The sequence below is a fragment of the Saccostrea cucullata genome, unplaced genomic scaffold (genome assembly GCF_032062105.1).
Source record: "Saccostrea cucullata isolate Sc308-1 unplaced genomic scaffold, CSIRO_AGI_Scuc_v1 ctg1931, whole genome shotgun sequence".
Lineage (NCBI taxonomy): Eukaryota > Metazoa > Mollusca > Bivalvia > Ostreida > Ostreidae > Saccostrea > Saccostrea cuccullata.
Window position 1 is genome coordinate 19,711 of NW_026937627.1, and position 23,072 is coordinate 42,782.

The 23,072-nt window shown below is 33.1% G+C and overlaps 2 protein-coding genes across 2 annotated transcripts; one reads left to right on the forward strand and one right to left on the reverse strand.

Annotated features, from left to right (window-relative positions):
- Positions 1–270: 270 nt before the first annotated feature.
- LOC134248517 (delta-like protein D) lies at positions 271–17,037 on the reverse strand. The gene is made up of 8 exons (XM_062730911.1): positions 16,963–17,037; positions 6,877–7,022; positions 6,070–6,193; positions 5,391–5,557; positions 3,985–4,187; positions 2,813–3,136; positions 2,110–2,193; positions 271–299 (listed from the first exon to the last, which is right to left on the reverse strand). Exons 1-8 carry the CDS (start codon positions 17,035–17,037, stop codon positions 271–273), a joined length of 1,152 nt encoding a protein of 383 aa, XP_062586895.1.
- Positions 12,481–21,887, forward strand: LOC134248518 (uncharacterized). The gene is made up of 2 exons (XM_062730912.1): positions 12,481–12,582; positions 19,619–21,887. Exon 2 carries the CDS (start codon positions 19,626–19,628, stop codon positions 21,885–21,887), a length of 2,262 nt encoding a protein of 753 aa, XP_062586896.1. The 5' UTR covers positions 12,481–12,582; positions 19,619–19,625.
- Positions 21,888–23,072: the final 1,185 nt, after the last annotated feature.

A 23,072-nucleotide genomic window follows, 5' to 3' on the forward strand; every position in this document is an offset into this window, starting at 1 on the left:
CATTCTCTTTGTTTTGACGTAGTTTTTGTGTGTTTCCGTTACTTCCTGTCCGAACCGGAAGTGAATTTGTGTTTCGGTCAATTTTTGACTTTTTTGTTTTAAATAATTTTTTCAAGATATTTCTAGGTATAATAGAGATATGTCCACAATAGCCAAATATATAATTTGTTTTGAAATCAGATCACACGTTTTGTAGATTTCAGCTACTTTCGTTTTGCATTTATAAAATCAAAGTACTGAAAGTACTAAAGGGGCATTTCTTACTTTTAATTACACGAAGGTTACGTTTACATGTTTTTCTGCATACAAAAATCAAAACATACAGACTCATTTATATTAGGATTAAGATAACATAATTGCAATGAAAATCAAAGTACCTAAAGTACTGAGAGGACTGATTTAGATACCAACCTTTTTCTCACTAAAGTGTACATGTACATGTATGTAGTATAAACAGGCATGTTTTCCTACACATAAACATCAATGCATACAATAAGTTGCCTATGGAAGCTTATTTTTGTCAGTCAATAAAAATCATAGTACCACAAGTACTGAAAGGATATTAACTATATTATTTTACTTTGACTTATATATACATGTAAATCTTTCTTTGAATGCAAAAATTAATCCAATTCATATAAACACGTATTATAATTTGTCATGTGTATTCATCAAGGATGGTGAATACTTTCATTTTTGTAGTGAAAATCAAAGTACCGCAAGTTCTGAGACGTTGTCTTCTAGATACTCCGCATTTATTTTTTTAATTTAAAGACAGTTAAAATATGCTTCTTAACCAAAAAAATAGCATGCAGAAGAACAACAGATGCATTCATTTTTGCAGTAAAAATCAAAGGACTGCAAGTACCGAAATGACATACTTAGTTTCTTACAATGTTAAATTTATTAAATAATGTACACGTTTCTCTACATACAAAAAACAATGCAAACGGTATCATACAGGAACGGAAGACTTTTTTGTTGCCATGGCAACAAGAGTCTAGTTATTATTATTTTTCTTCTTCTTCTTCTTCTTCTTCCTGGGTACTTTTTTGTCCGTGAGTGATCTTGAAAACTGTTCGTCCGATGTAGGTAAAACCTTTTTAGGGTCAGTAGACATGTTATGTAGATTTGCGGAATCAAGGTCATTTTGCGCGCACGTGCTTGCAAGAGCGTGCACGTGCAACACGTGAAATGACCAATATAATGGATATTGTAGTAACTTTTCTATTTTTTGATGAAATTTTTTGAAACTCATAATGTAAGGATACATTAGAAGTATAGACAAGATAGCATGGTCAAAATAGCAAGATCTCACGCGCATGCACGTGCGCTTCGCTCTGATTGGCTGAAACTAAAGTCTCAATATCTTTCTTGTTTCTTGTCATAATCCTTTGAAATTTTGAACATAGTCCTACATTATGAATATCTACAGCATGATATAAAAGAATTTTCATGAAAGCATGCGCATGTGCGCGTGCTGTAATCTGATTGGCTGAAACTTTAAATGGCTATATATCCTTTGTTTTTTGACGAAATTCTTTGAAATATAAAATATAGTCATGCATTAGGATAACCTACAATATGGTATAGAAAAATTTTCATGAAATCACACGTATGCACGTGTGCTGCAATCTGATTGGCTGAAACTTGAAATGGCTATAACTCTCTTGTTTTTCAACCAATCCGGATGGGATTTAGAACAGAGATAGATGTAAAGGACTCCTACAAGAAGGTATGGTCATCATGCACGTGCACGCACGTGCGTGCATTTAGAACGAGTATAATTAAAAATACACTTGAATGAGTGATTTTTATTTCTTTTGGACTGAATGCTTTAATATATAGTATATTAAAGCATTCAGATAGTGTAGACAAGATGATATGGTCATAACGCACATGCATTCACGTACATGCGCTTGGGTGCAATGCTAAAATATGAATATAATAAGTATTCCTTTTGGGAAAACGTTGTTAAAGTAAAAAATGCACAGAGTTTGTCTTATTTAATGAAGCTTACAGGGAATATGGCACCAAAAGGGAGTTGGGGAGCGTTTGGGGAACATCTGTAACGGTTCCTGTTACAATTAGCACTAGTTTTTGTTTTACCTTTACCATCACAACAGCAGTAGAACTCATTCTTCCGTTGACCAAACCTCACACAGGTTCCAGATCCACACTGGTTTAAATAAGCTGAAATATAATATTCAATTATATGTTGAGGCATGTGTTTTCAAAAAAGATGTTCCAGATGCCAGGGCAACTCACAACAAAGACAGACAGAAGTTGCCAATCATTGTGTGTCTGTTGTGCAGTGGTTAGAGCGTCTGCTATAGAGTCGTGAAGTAAAGAGTTGATCCTCTCGTCGTGGGTTCGAATCCCACTGTGGGACGTGGAGACCGGTCCTTCGGATGAGATCGTATAAACAGGCCCTGTGTCGCAGTAGGTACATGCTGGCACGAAAAAGACCCTTCCCCGATCGATGGCCCAGAGTGCCCAGCATAGGACAAAAAATTTACAGTTCTCCACTGGTAAGTGGTGGTGTCTCTATATGAGTAAAAAATTCTCAAGAGGTACGTTAAAAAATTAACAATCAATCGATCATTTTGTGTCTGTTTATTCTGGAAACATTATAAAAAAGTTAAACTGAATACACATGCTCATATTTAAGTCATATGAACTATGCATATGATTTCAAAACAATCTTTTACAAAAGAGTTTATACTTAAAACTGTTTTTAAAAAGAGATACTAAATACATTTCTAAAAATAAGAAATTGTATAAAGTGAAATATTTTAGTTAACTGACTCACATTTTTGTAAATTTAAGGCTACAGTACATGTTCTATCTCCATTAAATGTCAATTCTCCTGCCATTGAGGACAAATTTGTAGGTTGCTGTATACCATGGAGTGTTACATCAGTTATATTCTTTTGATTCGGTTTGCCTTGTATGAGCAGTGTTCTATAACCATAGCTCCCAGTGGCTGTGACAGTGATTCCATCAAAAGTCAACACAGCTGAGGTTAATATTTCATCTTTATTTCTTGGGGTCACATTCATTTGAATCTTCTCCGAGGGTCGATCAGGGCAGGTATAAACACCTCCCCACAAGCTTGGCAAAAGTTCTGTGGAATCTGTGAAAGAAAGGAATTTTCCCCACATCTTTAAAATACATTTAGGAAACCTTTATGATGTAAAATTCGATATTAACTACTTAGTACAGTGTGCATCAAATTCATTGCTTTACATGTGAGTAATAAGGATATTCTTTATTTTATATCACGTGTGAGTTTTTTTTTTTTATCAAACAGCTTTTAAAATCAATCAATCAATCATTTTTTGTCTGTTAACACTTTACACAGACACATATAGTTTAATTAACAGTAACAATAAGCTATGTCGTAAATGTTTTTTGATTGTTGATAACCTTGGAAATTATATTTATGCATTTAAGTACTCTATGTTTTTGATTGGTGATTTAAAAAATATATATACATTCTTCACCTGTATTCGGTTTTTATATATCTCTGAGTCAGTTGATTCGAAGCGCAAAAATGATCGAGGTAGAATACTGACAAACAAGTTGATGAAACAGAAATATTAGCAGTCTCGTATAAAGTCATCCTTTCGTAAGTTCTACGGTCGATACAATGACATTGTCAGCAAATACAATCTATCATTGAATCAAATGTTGACTGACCTTTTTCACAGTCATTGTTACTCCATTATTTTGTACATAGCAAAAAATAAGCTGACTAGCTGACCTAATGTCCCTCTATTCGTCTAGCTAGAGCTGATGTTGATACAAAATGTTTTATTGATTTTTCTATATGTGTGAATCAAATGACTTCATAGTTATTCGAGATATATATATACTAATTTGACTCCGATGTAGTACAAGTTGCCATCTTTCACTAAAATATAAATTTGTAACTACAGAGTAGAGAGTGAAAAAAGCTGTTAGAAGCACATGAACACTGACCTTTATAAAATCCGCAGTCTCCCACACCCCCGGGGATCTGCACGTCACAGTCTTTCCCTGTCCACCCGGCATGACAGATCTTCTCTCCGCTGACTCCACATTTATAATGGCCACTACAGCCATAATCCTCAGCAACACAATTAATGTCACAGTCTGGTCCATAGTAGTTCTGGTCACAGTATGACGACACGCTCAAATTCAACCTAAAGCCAAGAAATGTGCGGTGCAAGACTGTCAAATCTAAATCTAATTTTTTTACCATATACACAGATTTATTCAAAATTACTCATGTAATTTGTACAATAATCCGCCTATTCAGGAGCACTGTACAAAAATATTCGGAAAATTCCGAAAATGAAGAAGTTATTGATAAATAAGTGGATGATACCAGGATACCACCAGAGCTTTCAAGTTTTGCAAATAACTCGATACCATTATGATAGTAGTGTAAACTAAAACAATCTATCGAATGTTGTCTGGCGTTTCGGCAGCGAAAAAGTACTAGAGTTAACTATGTAAAAATCAAAATTTTTCACTGTACTAAATCAAAGTATTTTACTATGAATTTCAGATAGATATATTTTAATTTTTTAATTCCTACAAGTGAGTTTCTAATTTTAATGAGATTTTTTGTTCAAAACATTACATTATTGGAATTAAGTTTAAAAAATATTAAGGCTCTAAATTTTAATTTAAGTCCAATAATAAAGTTCTACAGTAAATCAAAGTATTCAATATAGCTTATTAGATTTAGTAAGTTTTTGTTAGGTTTGATTCTCAATTCATTTGTAAGGCCATTTTTCAAACACTAAGTTGTCTAGACGGATTTTTCCTTTTTACTGCTCATCATGCTCAGGAGCAACGGCGGGTTTACTCCGATGTTTTATAGGCCTTTGTTTTCTAATAATTTGTTTTGTTTGTTAATATCATGTTTTACTCGTAGAATTGCTTTGAAAACCTATTTAACTATATAATTAATATTTTACAAATAAAATTATAATGTAGACGGCAACATAGCAATTTGTTCTTTGTTTGTGGCTAACTGGGTACTTATTCAAAGAATCAAGTACATATACATGTACTATATTATTATATAGCTAATAAATAGTCTCTAATAAAATACTACCAAAAATCTAGAGAATTTTAGCGTTCAATATCTTGACTTTTTATTGGACGCTGAGTTTGTATTACGTATACTAGTATGCCTCGTTGTAAAAAAGTCGTCAAGTGAAATTCACAGAGCTTAATCAACGAATTGAAGTGGCATCTAGGTAAGATGTGTTTATTTTTCACACAAAATGAAATTATTTATTAAAAATTTAGAACGTATTAGACCCATTAAAACCTAAATAATCAAATCATATCGCTCGGTAGGGTCATCGGAATGATAACCCTATAATACAAACTTGGATCTTAGTTGTGGTCTGTCTCCATTGAATAGATAATCCTGGTACTCTATCACTGTGGAGTTATAGAAGGCAGCAGTGTTGAATACAAAATGGAAAGTATCAACCAATACTGAGGCCCCTCCTGTGTCCTGGTCTGTCACATTCACTTTTATAAACAAGGGATCCTGTAAGAACGATGTATAAACATCAAACCAAAATAGAAATAACAAAACAAATCCCTAAAGCATTTATACGTTAAAATAAATTCTAAAGTCAAACTATCTTTTGTTAAACTGAACAATAATGTTTCGAATGCAAATAAATGTTTGCATAAAGATCAGGTGCCATGGAGGAGTGAGCATCCCCTGCCGACCGGTCACACTCGTCGTGTGCTCCTTGTCATGTTCGGAAAAAAACAACGGAAGAATCCATGGACAACTCGATTTGTAAATAATGTTCTAACAATCAGTATGAAAAAAAGTCAATCAACATTTCATTGAATAACTTTCATCTTAGATAGTGGTTGTATGCCTGTGAGATCTAAATCAAAAGTCAATGTCTTTTATATTACTACAAGATTTGTTTTTCACAATACACTGAATGTCAAACAATAAAAAAAATGCAAAACTCTAATCAAAATATTTTATTCTCTTTCCGATCTCTGAGCAGTTCATTTTCATAACATGGAAAAATATACCTTCAGACTGGTTGTGATGGGAAATATGAGTTTCTGACTCTCATTGAAGTAAATGTTGTTGTAGTTTGGCTCAGGGATAACCTGTTTTGTTCCATATGTGCAGTCAAATCCTCCACGATTTCTCCTTCAAAAATAAAACAATTATCAATTCATAGATCCAACCACAGGGGCATCTTATCCACTTTGTTCTCTGCTTCACATATAAAAATACAGATCTAGAGGTGTGTATTTTTATATGTGAAGTAGAGAACAAAGTGGATAAGATGCCCCTGTGAGCAAACTATGTTTAAATCTTGACAAAAAAAATCAATGATGTTAATGTCTCGTTCAGCGATACCTCTTGTACACAGCCAAATCCGTCTTGAAGTGTTCGTTTATGCACGTTTCGAAAATGCAAATCTATACCGGTATTGTTCTTACAGCATCTTATTTTTAAAAAGTTATAAATGTATCAAATATGCCTAAAATTCATGTCTTTGATGTTTCACCTATGGTTTTCAATTCAATGAAAAATTAAAAAAGCGATAAAGACTTGATTAGAAATTGTTGAATTCTAACTAAAACAATTTTTAGACTATAGATGAAATATGTGAACGCTGCTGGATTATGATTGTGTATACATATTCAAATAGAACTGTACCATAGTATAAATTTCACAACTGCCATTTATAAATTTCACAACTACCATTTTCTATAAATGATATTTGACAACAAATCTTGATTTCATTTGATCTATTTGTAAACAAGAGAGTAACATAAGACATCATACCATAAATGTAAAGTTCCCTTTTCTATAATTTAACTCACCCTACGCATATGTCAATCTTTAAATCACATTTGTCCAGTTGACATCTTAACACATCTGAATCACAGCAAGACCCATTGAAGTCTGTTCCTGTAGGGTTATCGTACGAGTGAAGTCTCACCACAAACTGCCCGGTACCAACTACCACCTTATTGTAAGAAAATTGCAAGCATTTTCTAGAAAACATAACAAAAATTGAGGGAGGGACATCAACATTTCTACGCTTACTCAAGTTTATTGAGTTATATATTTATTAGCTCACCTGAGCCAAAGGCACAAGTGAGCATTTTGATTCGAAATTTGTCCGTTGTCTGTCGTCGTTGTCATTTTTGTTGTAAACTTTTTCACATTTTTATCTTCTTCTCCAGAACTACTGGGACGATTTCAACAAAACTTGGCACAGAGTATCCTTGGGTGAAGGACAAACGCAGAGCCACTTCCTCGAAAATTTATTGGCATCATTGAAAAATCTTCTTCTCAAGAACCAATGGGTCAGGAAAGTTGAAACTCATAAGAAATCGTTGTCAGGAATGTAGATTTAAATTTGTTCAAATCATAACGCCCAGGGGTATAGGTGGGGGCCATAATGGACGAATAAAGTTTTACATAGAAAAAAGAGGAATTATCTTCAAAATACAGCAAAGCAATGATCGGTCATATTTACGAGGGGCGTTCAATAACTACATGTAATGTCATTGGGGCTCGGAAAGAAACAAAAAACGCTCCTCAATGATTTAGTCCCAATGATTTAACTAAAATATTCTCTTTGAATTAAAACACATGTCCATAGCATTTTCATTTAATTTCGAATTGTTTTTAGAACACATTTTTGAGTATGACCCTTCCTATACTGGAATATGGCAGATCCTATGATTTGCTGTACTTGTTTTTTCTTTCTGATAGATGTTTTTCTAAGTTTGGGAAATGAAACAAGTCAAAGGTTGAAAGATCTGGCAAATTTTTTTGGTGTGACAAAACATTAACTTTCTGTTTATCCCCAAAACTCCTTTACTCTTCACGGCCTGTGTGTTTGGACGCTGTCATGAAGAAATTTAATGTATTGAATTCCTCATTCTGTTTCTTTCCTCTCATAAACCTTTCAATATTTTTGCAAAAAAATTGTTTTCTAGACTCTTCCAGAAATTGAACTTCCTCCCCGAATATGAATTTGAACAACAAGACCGCTGATATTTAAGAAAATAGCATATAAAACTGTTTTTGTGCTCTTGCAGTTCTTTGCTCTTCTTAGGCGTTTGCAGGTTTGTCAAGTGCATCTTATTGTAAATTTGTTTTGAGGGTTCAAAGCAAAATGGATTCAAGTACCATTATCTGTTTGAATTTCAGACAAACGTGGATAAGTACAATTTTTGATTTTTTTAAAACAATTGTTTAGATATTCCTACACGCTGTCCTTTTCACTCATTTTTCAAAATATAGGGTGACCTTTGAGCATTTAAACTTTTTTACTATCAAATGTTTCTTTAAAACAGTATGACTTACCCCCAAAGTGATTTTTATCAATTTTTCTATGTGTCTTAAAGTCGATGAAACATAATCATTGATAATTTGTTGAATTTTCGCGAATCTACAATGGTTGTTGGTAGCCAAAATTGCCAAGGACGGTACCCATTTTTGATGCCCATTATATGATTTTTGTTGATTAAAATCTACTTGTTCACGTGTCTATAAAACAGCCATTGGTTGCTGTAAATTTCCCATTTTAAAATATATTTTTGGGATATCTAAAAGTTTTAGAGTTGCTTTAATGAAGCGTTTAATTTCACTATTGTTTACTGATTCTTGACCATTCATTTTTAATGCAGTGTCTCGAATAGCCCTTGTTTTCCAGCTTCCCACAATGAAATAATGCGATGAAAAGTGGTCACATAAACTGTTATCAATTCATTAAAGATTCAACAATGAGAGAAAGGCAAGCTGAATGCCATATGACTTCTATGTTGTATGTCATCGAGCTAATGACATTATTTATTGAATCTCAGGTGGTGTAGATTCAAGTTTGTTCAATGGGCGATCAAAGTACTTCATAAGAATATACATGTATTGGAAAAATCATCAGAAGTCTTGTTTCCAGAACAGCAAAGAAAGCAATGATTGGCCATATTTATATGGAAGCATACTCAGGTACGTGGTGTAGAATTAAGTTTGTTCAAAAAACGACCCTAGGGTATGATGGAGCCGCAATTGACAATCAAGTTTTACATAGAAGTGTATATGAAAAATCTTTAAAAATCTTCTCAAGAACAGCAAAATCATTGGTCATACATGTATTTATATGGAAGCATCCTCGGGTAGTGTTGATTCAAGTTTGTACAAATTAAGGAAGGACGGGACCACAATGAAAGTGTAACCCTGTAGGGGAAAAGTCACAGGCGAAGAATATTCTATTCTGTGAGAGAAAGAAGGGAAATTTCGGATACTATGTGAGATTTCCCCCAGGTGAAATCCTTCTCTTGAGTACAGTTGCCAAGGGTACATGTTGTTATGGGAATAATCATACAACACTACACTGTTCTAGTAAAGTAAGATTTTTCCTCTGAAATCTCCCCCCAAAAACGTACTCTAAAGTAGGATTCCACTTTAGAAAGTATCCCGAAGAAAAATAATTCGAGAGTAGGCTTTTCTCCAGATTTCACCAGATTTAATGATTAATAAAATTTTCCTGGGAGACGGAAGGTGGCTACACTGTATAATAGGTAGAAAGAGCGATTTCCTGCGCTGCCGATTTTCCCCCAGTAAAAGGGTTGACACCTTGAAACAAATGTCTTTTCAAAAATATAATTAAGTGCTCCAGGTGTCTTAATAAGATCAAACAAAAATTATATTAAAATAAGTTTAGTTTTGCATTCAACTTTTTTTTTCACCTAATTTGCGACCGGTTCTATATGAACATTTCATTTCATATAGAATTTAAAATTTGTGAAGAAAGTACCAAAAATATTTGATGTGTTGAGAAATCGAGTCTTCCAATTTGATTACTTTTACAATTTATTACTAGTTAAAATTTTAATTTGGGTTCAGACATTATCTGAACTACAAAAAGTTTTCATGTTATAATTGATCCTTAACTATCACACAACTCTACGACAACTGTCTTTCAAATATATGTACTTTCTTCTATTAATCTGTTAAAATATGTATTAGGGATACATCAAAGTAGTCTAAATGATATATATTAATTTCAGTAGTATTTATTTTAATTTTGAATCATTTAAATATAATTTTCAATGAATTTTATGAACATGCAAACTTACCCCAAATAAAAATGTTACAAGTCCTACGATAGAAAACGCTTCGTTCATTTTGAGATATAGATGTCAACTGTGAAGAGTGAAATGAGGGTATCGCCCATTTTGTCGCTTCTGCGCAATAGAAGGAATTGGAAAAAGCAAGTCAAGACAAGAATTTGTACTCACTGTGCTTTTTCATTACAAACTAAGCTTTGTTAAAAATACATTATTATTTTTTTTATTTTAATCAAAGATAAGGCAGATGTTCTGCTAAATCTTAACAAAACCTTACAACTTATAAGTGATGATTTTGGTTTATTTCTTTATCCTTAAAGAAGTTTGATAGGACATTCCATCCGAAGAAAATAGACAGTTATACGAGGATGAAGTTTGAGAAAATGATATGATGTACAAATGTTAAAGGTGAAGATAATAAACGAACTGAAATCTTTGTAACATCAACTTATCAGCAAGTAGCATGCCTACTTTAAAAAAAAATGAACGTACTCAAAACAAGCTCTTGATTAGCTAATAGGACAGTTCTTTTCGAAAAAAAAACTCACTCTCTACATAATGAACTGTGAATGTGATGCTTTGATATCCCTGAACAAAGTTAGAGAAATTTTTACATCCCTTTCATAACACGTTTTAAGATTTTACCGTTTTATAACCAGTCTGCAATCTTTCTGCATTGCAAATTCCAAAAAATCGAGTGAAACTTGATATAAAGAAGCTTTTTATTATGGAGAGATAGGTACCCCGGTATTTGTTCAAGATCTCCGAACACCTCATAAAGACGATTTATGATAAAACTTTTATGCAGTTTCTTTGATGTTGTAGAACTATATATTACTCTTTATATTTTCTGCTGTTCAGTTTCTTGGTTTAAATAAGCATTACATGGAACAGTTTTCTTTGATGAAACGTTACATCAGGAAGAACAAATAATGGTATCTCAGATATCACTTTTATCCATTACATCACGGTCATTGACATATTATAATTATTTCCGCGTGGTGCATAAACAGAAATCAGAGTGAATCAGAAGTGTATGGCACGCCAAATTCACAAAAATGAGCTAAAAATAGTTTCACAGTCGATAAGCTGGGTTGTTTACGGACTGTCTATATTTTACATCTGTAAACCATAGTTAACGCGAAAATCTATGTTTCACAACCGTAAACTATACTTAACACCGAAAACAATCATTTGCGATTGCAAAACATAGATTATCTGATAAATACAGTTTCACGATTTGTAAACTATAGTTTACAAACCGTTAACTATAGTTATCGATCTGATAAATATAGTTTCTCGATTTATGAAACTATGATTAACAACTCTTAACTATAGTTTACGATTGTAAACTATAGCTTACAAATGTGAATCTATGTTTATCAACAAAATCTATTGTTAACGCTTTGTTACACACAGATAAACTTAGATTAGCATTCGTAAACTATAGTTAACGACCGTTAAATAAAGTTTTACAGATGAAAACTATTAGTTAACGAATTGTTAACTATAGTTACCGGTCTGTAAACTATAGTTTACAATCGATAAACTTAGTTTATCAACTGTGAAATTATGTTTAGCTCATTTTTGTGAATTTGGCGTGCCATAAAAGTGTGCTGTCCATTTTCATGAATTTGATTTTTGCAGTTAACTTTAATCATAAATTCATGTGAATAAATCTAAAAATCATGATTGAACTATTTTTCTATATCGTATGGTGGCATATTTCTGCCCCCTACAAGCAAGATAAATTATGTAAACATGCAAGAAAAAAAATGTCAACATGCAAAATAATTATGTTGACATGCAAGTTACAAATCTTTTAAGAGAATGTGATTTTAAAATGGGTAAAATCCCGTACTGACGCATTTCTCTGAAAAAGTGTCAAATAGGATATTTTCTTTCGTTGGGATTAATTTGATGAAATGAGAAAAATTCCACGGTCATTTCAATTTGTCAATGAGACATGTCCTCCCATACTTTGTTAAACAATTGGCGGGATATACCCAATATATAATATTTATTCTCTTTAGAGAAGTGGAGAGGCTTTCGCCTAAGTAGGCGAAATCCTCTTCACTTCTCTAAAAAGAATACCCATATATCATGATTAAATAGTGAGATATATCTTTATTAATATTATTTATTTCTTAAAAATATATAAAATTCTGTCGGTTTGAAAAGGAGCATAGTAATAGTTAACAAGTGAACAATGAATCATATTGTTAAATAATGTCAATGAGGAAATGCAGCCCAGGCAGCTTTGTTTAATATGAACTTCAGAACACGGACATAGTAAAGCATTTTGTCATGTATGCCCTCCCTTTTCATACCAAGAAAGCGAAAGGAAAAGTAGAGTGGAAAGTAAACCAGTCGGTATCTGCAAAGATAAATATGATATATCATTTTCATATACCTCGTGTTCTATTATGCAGTGTATAATTATTGGTGAGTAATAATTACTTCAGTAGTTTGATATACGCCCTGCTAATTATTACGTTACACATAGTTATGATCATCTTCCCACACCCAACATATGGGGGTGCGGAATGGTGACATTCAGGGGCACGGATTTTGAAGTGGAATGTGCAAGGTAAGTTGGCCTGATTTATAGCTTTATTACAGTGCTTGAGATGAAAATTATCCTATATTAACTTACGACGGAACACAGTGATGTCCCAGCTTACTGTTACTCGTTTCCCAGCTCGACTTTTGCAATATCTGGTAAGAGTATGCGGGAACGGAAATTTGACCGTTTCTTGGTGAAAATTCGTGCTTAATATATTCTTCAACTTCATCTGGCTTATGTGAGGGACTTCTAGATATGATTTTGCTCCAAACACTCTAATGTTTCCACCTCAAATAAAGGGGACATACTTCAATTTCAGTGTGTGGCACTCATTGATAAAAATTTTAATGGCGGCCGGGGAAAGGAATAATTTTTATTCATTGCATTTCGATCGTAATTCTTAGGTATACCTTTACTCAGATGACTAAAAATTCCAGCGATAAGAACGAAAAACCATCTCTTGCACATTGTACAACTATGATTCTTGTATTAAAATTTCAATATCAAATAACTAGGTCAATGACCTACTTTCCATGTTAGTGGCCCCTCAGCTAGTATTTCTCGGAAAATACCTAAATTTTTTAGACTATGACCAATTTTTTTCTTTACTCACAAAATATTACAAGCAACAAAACTCTTTAAATAATGAAATATCATAGCAATGGAACAGCACTGCTTCATATAAAGAAACGATTAGGGCGTGTTTGATTTAAACACGAGCTGCAACTCTAGAGTCGGATTTCTAAATCAAACACCTCGAACACGACACATGAACATACTCTCCAATTTTACAAGAGTGAACAAGAACAAAGATGGCTGCCAACATTGACAAGGGAGGAAAAGTGGGCGAGGCAGATGTTTGGTTAAGATTTTAGAAATAAATTATCATTTTAATTTGTAAATTAGGATATTAGCTAATACTTCAGAAGAGGGGGGATGAGAAATATTGTTTCACTCACAAATGTACCAATTTTTGCCACATTACATCTGTTATTCGTGGATTTTAGTCAGAAGAAAATAATCAATAAATATTAGTCGTTTTCCCCAATATCACCCTTTTCCTTGCTTTCCAAAAATATCATCAATAAAACATAGGGAAAACAATGTCTGGACATTTTCAATGCACTCGAGTTGAGTTCTTGCCGTTTGATTTAAAAGAGACTGTGTTCGTTTGTGCACATGCTCGATATCAACCCGACTCGACACTAGAGTTGACAAATCAAATACGCCCTTGGAGTTTGGACCATAAATTTTATGATTATTACAGTCCGGATTTCCTCTGTCATATTTATATTTTCCCCCCATTTTAATCGAATATTTAAAAAAAATCTGAATAAGAACTCTAAATTATTCATAGCCTCATATTACTTTTGTTGCTCTGATTCGCATGGTAATGATATTATATGGGGTCAGTGATCAAATTATTGAGATATATTGTCTGGAATGGTTTATGTACATATTTTTGAATTTCTTTATTGCATAGCATTCAATTATTTGAAATAATTTTTTGAGATTAAACACATATAATATTTGCAAAATGATGTTTAAAAATACATGTAACCTTTACATTGTAATTAATATTGCAGGAAATAATAAATGTGACAAAAATGAAAAATTTAGTCTGAATTTCCTCTGCATAACCATGCGTTGATTTTTGTTCCTGTTTATTTTGTTCGAATAATAAAATATTAAATTTTTAAATTGATATTGAGTGAAAACTTCTATGATTATTTTATCCATATAGACCCATTTTTGATTTAACATAATCATATTATACTTTATAAAATTTTCTTTTTGTTTTCTGAAACCTGAGTAAACGTCATCATTAAATCAATATCTGCTCTGTTTTGATTGTTTAGACCTGGTTATAATTGAAATTTGAAAAAAATAAGACCCAAGGAAGAAGTGGTCAAAGAAACTGTGGTCTATAGTTCACTTTCCATTCTAAGGTAAAAAAAAAATAAATTTGAAAAAAAAATTGAGAAAGCTTAATTAAAGCTGTAGTCAAGGAGGAACTTCAAGAGTACTGTGCAACAATATATTCAAGAAGTGGTGTAAATCAGATGTGGATATTGAAAATTCCAAGGAACACTTTTGGAAAATTTGAAATCACAAGATTTTACCAAAATCAACAGCAAAACTTTCGACTTTTCAACTTTATACACAGTCATTCCCCGCGAAATTTACTTACTTTGTCATTGGTCATTTAAAAAAAATTATCATGTTAAAAATCTTTCTGATTGTACACAATAGTACTCTGAAGTCGACATCAAAAAGATGCTTGAGCTACTGATTGACAATGTTTATGATGTTTTTGGAGACCAACAATCTATTGGAATTCCCATGGGTACCAATTGCGCCCCGTTATTAGCAGATCTATTTTTGTATTCATATGAAGAAGAATTTGTGCAAAATCCTATGCGCGAAAAGGAGAAGACACTTGCTGTGACCTTCTACTCAACATTTAGATATATGGACGACGTATTGTCAATTAACAATTGTAATTTCCATTCTTATGTCGATACGATATATCCTGGAGAGCTTGAGAAAAAAGATACCACAGAGTCTGACACATATGTTTCATATTTGGATATTTTACTTGAAAAAGACGTTAATGGTAATCTAACAACCAAGCTCTATGATAAACGTGATGACGTCAACTTTTCTATCGTCAACTTCCCTTACTTATACAGCAATATACCTTCATCACCTGCATACGGCATGTATGTATCTCAGTTGATTCAATACTCCAGTGCATGCTCTACCTATGAGCAATTTCTAAACGAGGTAAATCATTGAAAAACAAGTTGATGAAACAAGAATATTAGCAGTCTCGTTTAAAGTCATCATTTCGGAGGTTCTATAGTCGATACAATTAACTTGTCAGCAAATACAATTTATCATTGAGTCAAATGCTGACTGACGCTTTTCATACATATGTTAGTCCATTATTTATACACTGAATGGACGATGGGTTTTTCCGTTATGTACCGATCATGACGAGGAGCAAAGGGCGGGTGTGACCGGTGGGCAGGGGATGCTTACTCCTCCATGGCACCTGATCCCACCTCTGATGTTTCGGAGGTCCGTGTTTGCTCTGCTCCTGTTTTGTGTTGTTTTATGGACTTTTGATCTTAAATACTATACTGGTAGTTTTCTCCGTGTGTTTCATTCAAATTACTTAGTTTTCCAGTTTCTTACACAGCAGATCCATGTTTTACTTAATCTAAACTTTGTCATTTGTTGATATACTTCTAGATGGTCAAATATGGCGAGCTAAATGCCTTTGTTGCGACTAATATGAAGGTGAAATATTAAAAACACAATTTTTAGATAGGAGTGGGCCTTCTATCCATTTTTCTAAAGAAAGTTTGCGTAAAATTTAAAGTTTTTGGTTAGAAAAAAATGGAGCAAAGACCCAATATCCTTTAAAGTACATTTTTATGACACAAAATTCGATTTTTTCCGAGAAATACTTCAAGTTCGTTAAGGGTCATATCACAAACATGATTTAAATGCCATTTTTCATCAGGAGTTGTGTAGCGAGTTCTCAGTTGATAGTGATACTCATATGCAGGATTTTTATTGCTAGGGAGTTCGAACCCCACGAATATCATTTACAATAACAGGGATATTTTTTTCGTGAGCATTTTCCTCAGAAAAGTTTTATTTATCATTTATTCAATAATAAAAAAAAATTGCTCTAAAATGAGTCTTAATACTATTTACACGAATTGAATATGATTTTTATAAATACTCAGTGTCTGAAACTATGGTCATTCTGAACGCTTAATTGTTCGCCCATCTCCTTTCCTTTCAATAGTCAGCATATTTAACTTCACTGAACACACATATTTGAAATTCTTAATCAGTTCTAAATGTAGTATAAACTACTGCTCAAGTGTCTATTAACTGTAGATGAAAGATATATATATATATATATTAGTATATATCGAAATGTACAAATAGATGTCTATTAAACAGTGTAAATATGCATTAAAGCACACTTATTCAAGGAAGAGGGTTTATGAAAGAGTTAATAAATTGATTGTAGCAATTCATTTCATGCATAATCAATATAATTTTTGTAGAAACAATTCATTTCTATTAGTTGGAGATTTATTCCTTTCTCCGGCCTCCACTTAAATTTGTACCCCTGAGTGCCACACACTGAAATTGAAGTCTGTCCCCGTTATTAGAGGGGCAATTGTCGGAAACATTGGAGTGTCTGGAGCAATATTTATCTAGAAGTCACTCACATAAGCCAGATGAAGTTGAAGGATAAATAAGGCACGAATTTTTACCAAGAAACTATCAAATCTGCGTTTCCTCATGCTCTTACCAGATATTGCAGAAGTGAAACCAGTAACAGTAAGCTGAGATATCACTGTGTTCCGCCGTAAGTTCATACATGAACACTTTCATCTCAATACTGTAGGAAAGCTAATCAGGTCAACTTACCTTGCAAATTCCGCTTCAAAATCCGCGCCCCCATATGTAGGGTTATACGCGGTGTTCCCAAGGCCAAGTCAAGGGTTACTTCTGGTGCGGAGTTTGAATTGGGAAACAGACAGTTTTCAATCATTAACAGCAACAAACGTTTTTATATTTTATAAACTTGCCACGGAAAATCGATCGCAAAATGATACAAATTCACTGTAACGCTTCATCACTGTGTTCATTTGCTACAAGAACCAGTCTGAATATTATCCAAAATAATACCGGGTATGTAAATGACTCAAGTATATTGACATATATTTTTAAAACAATTGTAATTCCAGGTTTATTAAACAAGCACACGCTCACCAAGAAAATCATAAACTCAATAGACCGTTTGAAGTGTACAGAAAAATAGATCACATGAGATAAACATAGTTTCACTGTCGATAAACTAGGTTTATCGGTTGTAAACTATAGTTTACGGAGTGTAAACTATTAGTTAACAACGTTAATCTATATTTAACATCAGTAAACTATAGTTAACGCGATAATCTATGTTTCACAACCGTAAACTGTACTTAATTAACACTGAAAACAATCATTTGCGATTGCAAAACATAGATTTAAGGAATCATTGTCTAGTTAGTATAGTATGCCAGGGCATCAACAATAGTGGGAAACATGGGATAATTTGCATAACGGGCGAATGCATTAATTATCCCATGTTTCCCACTATTGTTGATGTCCCTGGCATACTATACTAACTAGACAGTGATTCCTTATATTTCCATTTTATTGTGAAATAAAAATGTAGATTTAGACTTTAAAATGCAGACATAGATTTAAATTACACGAGGATTCCCATCCCAATTTCAATAGTCTCCTCGCCCACTAACGTCAAACACAATGGCAGCCGCATGCATATGATTTTCATGCATATTTGGCCTCCTTAGCATCAGACTCGGAGACAGATGTGTACGAGATTTTCATTCATATAAGGCCTCCTTAGCTCCTGACCTATTGACCTGCCTAATTTACATTCCGGTAGAATTATCAAGAAATTAACTCCGCTAACTTTCAAAGAGTTATCACAGAGAGAGAAATTAGAAATGGAAATATTATCTGATAAATACATTTTCATGATCTGTAAAATATGGTTTACAACTCTATAGTTAACGATCTGATAAATATAGTTTCACGATTGATAAAACTATGATAAACAACTCTTAACTATAGTTCACGATTGTAAATTATAGTTTACAGACGTCAATCTATGTTTATCAACAAAATCTATCATTAATTTTTAATACAGACAGATAAACTTAGATTAGCATTCGTAAACTATGGTTTACAACCGTTAGATATACTGTAGTTTACAGATGAAAACTATAGTTAACTATAGTTAACGAATTGTTAACTACAGTTTACGGTTTTTAAACTATAGTTTACAGTCGATAAACCTACTGTGTAACAATGTTTAGCTCATTTTTGTGAATTTGGCGTGCCATACACATGCCTATCCGTGGCTTGTTACACTCCATGGATTGAAGAAATTGTATGCGTCATTTTTTATTCAAATTCTCTATCTAGACGGTTATAAGTTTTTAGTTGAAGTGCTTAATAGGGTGTTTTCTATTGAAGTGATTTAAACAAGAGTTATTCCCCGTGGGCCACCATATTGTTGGTCAACATTCTAAGATCCCTTCATAATTCAACAAGCTTCAATTTATATACTGGTTACTGGGGTAAGGAAAACACTATTTTTCTTATTAATATACATTTTTAAAGCCCCTATAAATTCAAAATTTTAAGATTGCAAATATTCTCTCCCATATATTTCTTGCATGCATGCTTAAAATTGTACGCTTAAAGAGGAAAATTCACTACTTTGCCCAGATGGCGGCTAAGGGGAATAACTCCGAGTCAAAATACGTCAGAGGAAAAGGGTCTTAGAGATTCACTTCTTCATCAATCATGTTCATCAAATTGCCAAAGTGACAACTTCATTCTTGGTGTTGAAAAACATTTAACAATTTTATAGCAAAGTTTCATTTTCGTGACTTAAAAAAAATGAATAGTTTTTTTTTCTTAATGAAGTTTTCCAGAATTTTTTTTTTTCGATTTATACAAACCCAGCATTTAAGGATCAGATTTGAAGTTTGTTCAAATCGTTAACACAATGCAAAAATAGTTTTTCAAAATTAAAATGATGAGATAAATTGCCGGTTACGCAGATTCAATCTGTAAAACTTTTTATTTATGTTTTGGCAATGCTGATCAAGGTATTACCTGGTGTAAGGTTACGTATGCAATGGACCAAAAGATTGATACTTACTGTATTTTCTTTGTCTCAAACTTATTTGAAATTTTAATAAATTGGATGGGGAAAGGAGTTATACAATTGTATGATTTATTTTCAAAGAATTCAATTTGACACTGCACAATTGAAAAAAAAAACACCTTTTTTCTTTGCAGTTACAAAATGAAAAGGATAGATTTTCTACACGGAGTAATATATTTATCTTTCATTATCCTGTCTCCATTTGCTTTCAATGTCTATGGATATTTGGACGAACCTTCATACACAGACACCACCCATGAAAATTCATTCTATGGAAAAACAACAGTACCCGTACGCGCTTACAGAGCATATGGGTTGTATTTGTTATCTGTGTACTGTTTTTTGTCCATTATAATAATTTCGTTATTAGTGGACCCTATCGCTAGACAAGTTTCAAGACTTCAAATAGGATGCTACCGTCCTCACTTGATTTACCATACCATGGTCTGCCTAATTCCAGTCGTCATAAGATATGTAAACATGAACGGCGAAATACAAGATGACGCCATGCTACATATGCAATGGAAAAATCTTTATATAATTATTCTATCAGTTGTGCGTTTTATTTGTGCTTTCATGATATCAATAGCTCGAAGATACAAACTATGGAGACTGCTGTTATATATATTAACCACGATAGTTCATGCTATTATTGTTTTTAACGTTGTATACAATATTTGCTCAACTTCTGAGGATCTTTTAGACGTCATGAAAGAAAGTAATGGGAACTTCTTCACAAAATGGTCTCATGTTGATCACAAGCAATTACCAGGAAATTCATCTGAGCTTAACGTAAGTAAGATGAACGTTATTTATAATTTTCTACATTTGGATCAAAATCTTTTCCTGAATACGGGGGAGAAAAAGTACTTCTATAAAAGTAAATATAAACTAACACAAATAAAGGAAGGAAATGAACAAAGGCTCCCATATCATCGTGAAGTACATGTTATAAGTACTGGAGAAAGTATCACCCTTCACTGTAATGCTTTATTGAATGGAAATACATGTAACTTAGGACGCGTTTTCTGGACTTCAAGGGGAAGAAATGTATCTTCAATCAATAGCCAAAGCAAAATAACAACAGACTTCCAGAGGGTTCAAGACGATAAGATGTCTGTGAAAAGTTCCCTTCAATTTGATGCCAGAAAAAAATCAGACTTTGGGAAATATAGCTGTTCTATTTATTTTGAAGATTTTTCCATTGAGTCGCTTTATTATCAGAACAACAAAGCAAGTACATTCATTAAGGCGTCTGAATATCTCATTGGCCAGTACCACATAAAAAAATATAGAGGAAACAAATATTTTGTATATGCGACACCAGGTAGTGTTGTTAACCTTGAATGGAGTCCAATGTCTTTTAAGAGTGAACGACGTGACATCTTTCAGTATTATTATGTTAATGGTGCCCTTTATTCGAATGGAAAAAATGGGAGGTGTTCAGCATTTTCGTATCTATATATTTTGTATGGAAAGTTAATGAATTGGTTTACTATTCCCGAGTTCTCTTCATCTTCGGATATTTTACTCAACCGTTTTGAATCCTACCAAACACACTTCCTTGGATGTGCAGTTGATGGGTTCTTTGGAGTTCACAGAGTTGTGTATTTGCGTCGAATATACGACAAAAAATCTCGAGCTGACATCTTTATTGAAGTTAAACATCCTGACACTCTGATTGTTTTGCCCGACCAACCTTATTTCTTTAAAATGGACAACACAACAAAGGCAGACAAAGAGAAGATCATACGAAAAATTCAAGATTTCAATATGGAATATACATGGTTTGAAAACACCCATAAAGGGATACTAGCATTTCTTCTTATCATTGAAGTTTCAGTCCTCCTTCTTATAAGTATTTCTCTAAAATATGTGTTATCAAAAATATGGCATATATACACACGCTTTGTAATTCTGCCAATAAGAAGTTTCTCTTTAGGAAAACCAATTCTGGAGAAGTCGGAGAGCAATATTGTTGAATTTGGTAAGGAATACTCGTGCTACGTAGTTTCTGGTGACAGTGATAAAGAACTTGTCTACAATAGCCTTGTTCTTCCTTTGAGAGAGAAAAATATCACGACAGGATTTATTTTCGAGGAATGTAACATAAACAAAAGTGGCAAATCTGAATTTGACATTCAAAGCGACATTATCAAACAATGTGAAAACTTGATTTTTTTCGTTACATCTTCATATTTGAAAGAAGAAGCTTTTCTAGGCATTCACCTCGATACGGTTCTACAGTGTATTCAGATGGAGAACATGTCTCCAAACAGTGTGTTACTTATTTTCTCCGATTCCTGTGAATTACCTGATAAATTACGATATAACTTACCAGAGGCAGTTGTACACGACTGGTTAAAAAGTACCAACCATGGATCTCATACTCAAGTGGATTAAAAAGAAAAAAGCAAGGACGCCACGGGATGTTGTGGTGTCGACAGTTTTTCTTGGATAAAGCAAAATGCTTTGTTATCATCGAGTATTGGATGTATGTGTGTGAAATGATCAATGGTGGAAAATACGCTTGAAAATTAGTTTTTCTCTTGGTATAAGGCAAATACAAAAATTTAATATATGGCAGAATTTTAGAGGTAACTATCTTTGTTTTCAAAATAATTGTCCGATGTTAATTTTTTTTCCAAAACAAAAACTTTTGTGGTATAGTATGTAAAGGATTTTAAACTCTAAGTGGTTAAGTTTAAAAAGCTATAAGTTTCTGCCAAAAGAAAAAAAATATACTTCTTACCTATTGCTATCTAGCTTCTCGAGTCACTCTTCAGATGTCCATTTGTTGTAGGTTCGTTCTTGTGTTCTGCATTGTTTCTTGGGTTTCTTGACTGAACCATGGCATCTTTAACTCCAAAAACTGTGAATTGAATGAACTCTCCTGGAGCCTACATAAGTGATGGAGCAAAAACCATCAAAGTACATGCAGTTTTTAAAATCATCGTGTTACATATATACATGTACTTACATGTATATTGGCTAATTGTTCAGCAGAAAAAGTTTTGTATTTGTTATAATATGTAGTTATGACTGTGTTTATAGTGACAAATTTCTGATCCATGAGTCTAAAGATCATGTCGTCCTGGGTCTAGGATATGGCTAAGTTTGTCAAAATACCGTCAAACATTGAAAATGTACGATGTTTTCTACCAATTATAGGGTAAGATTTCAATTTCTACAAAATTTAAACTGATTCACGCTTTACTGTCTCGTGTTTTTTAAATTATTGAATTATTATTTTTATGCCCCCGTAAACGAAGTTTCGCGGGTATATAGTTTTTGTCGTGTCCGTCTGTCTGTCTGTCTGTCTCTCTGTTTGTCTGTTTGTCCGCAAAAACTTTCACCTTGCCCATAACTTTTGATTTAGTAGAGCTATGACTTTCATATTTCACATGTGTATTCCTTGTAAAAAGACCTTTCTTTGGGTACCACCAAATTTGACCTTTTGACCTTGACCTTGGAGTTTGACCCACTTTTACATGAAAATTTTAAACTTTTACTTTTGCTATATCTTTTGAACAGTAGATACCAGGACATTTATACTTCACATATGTAATCTTTGTTGAAAAACCTTTC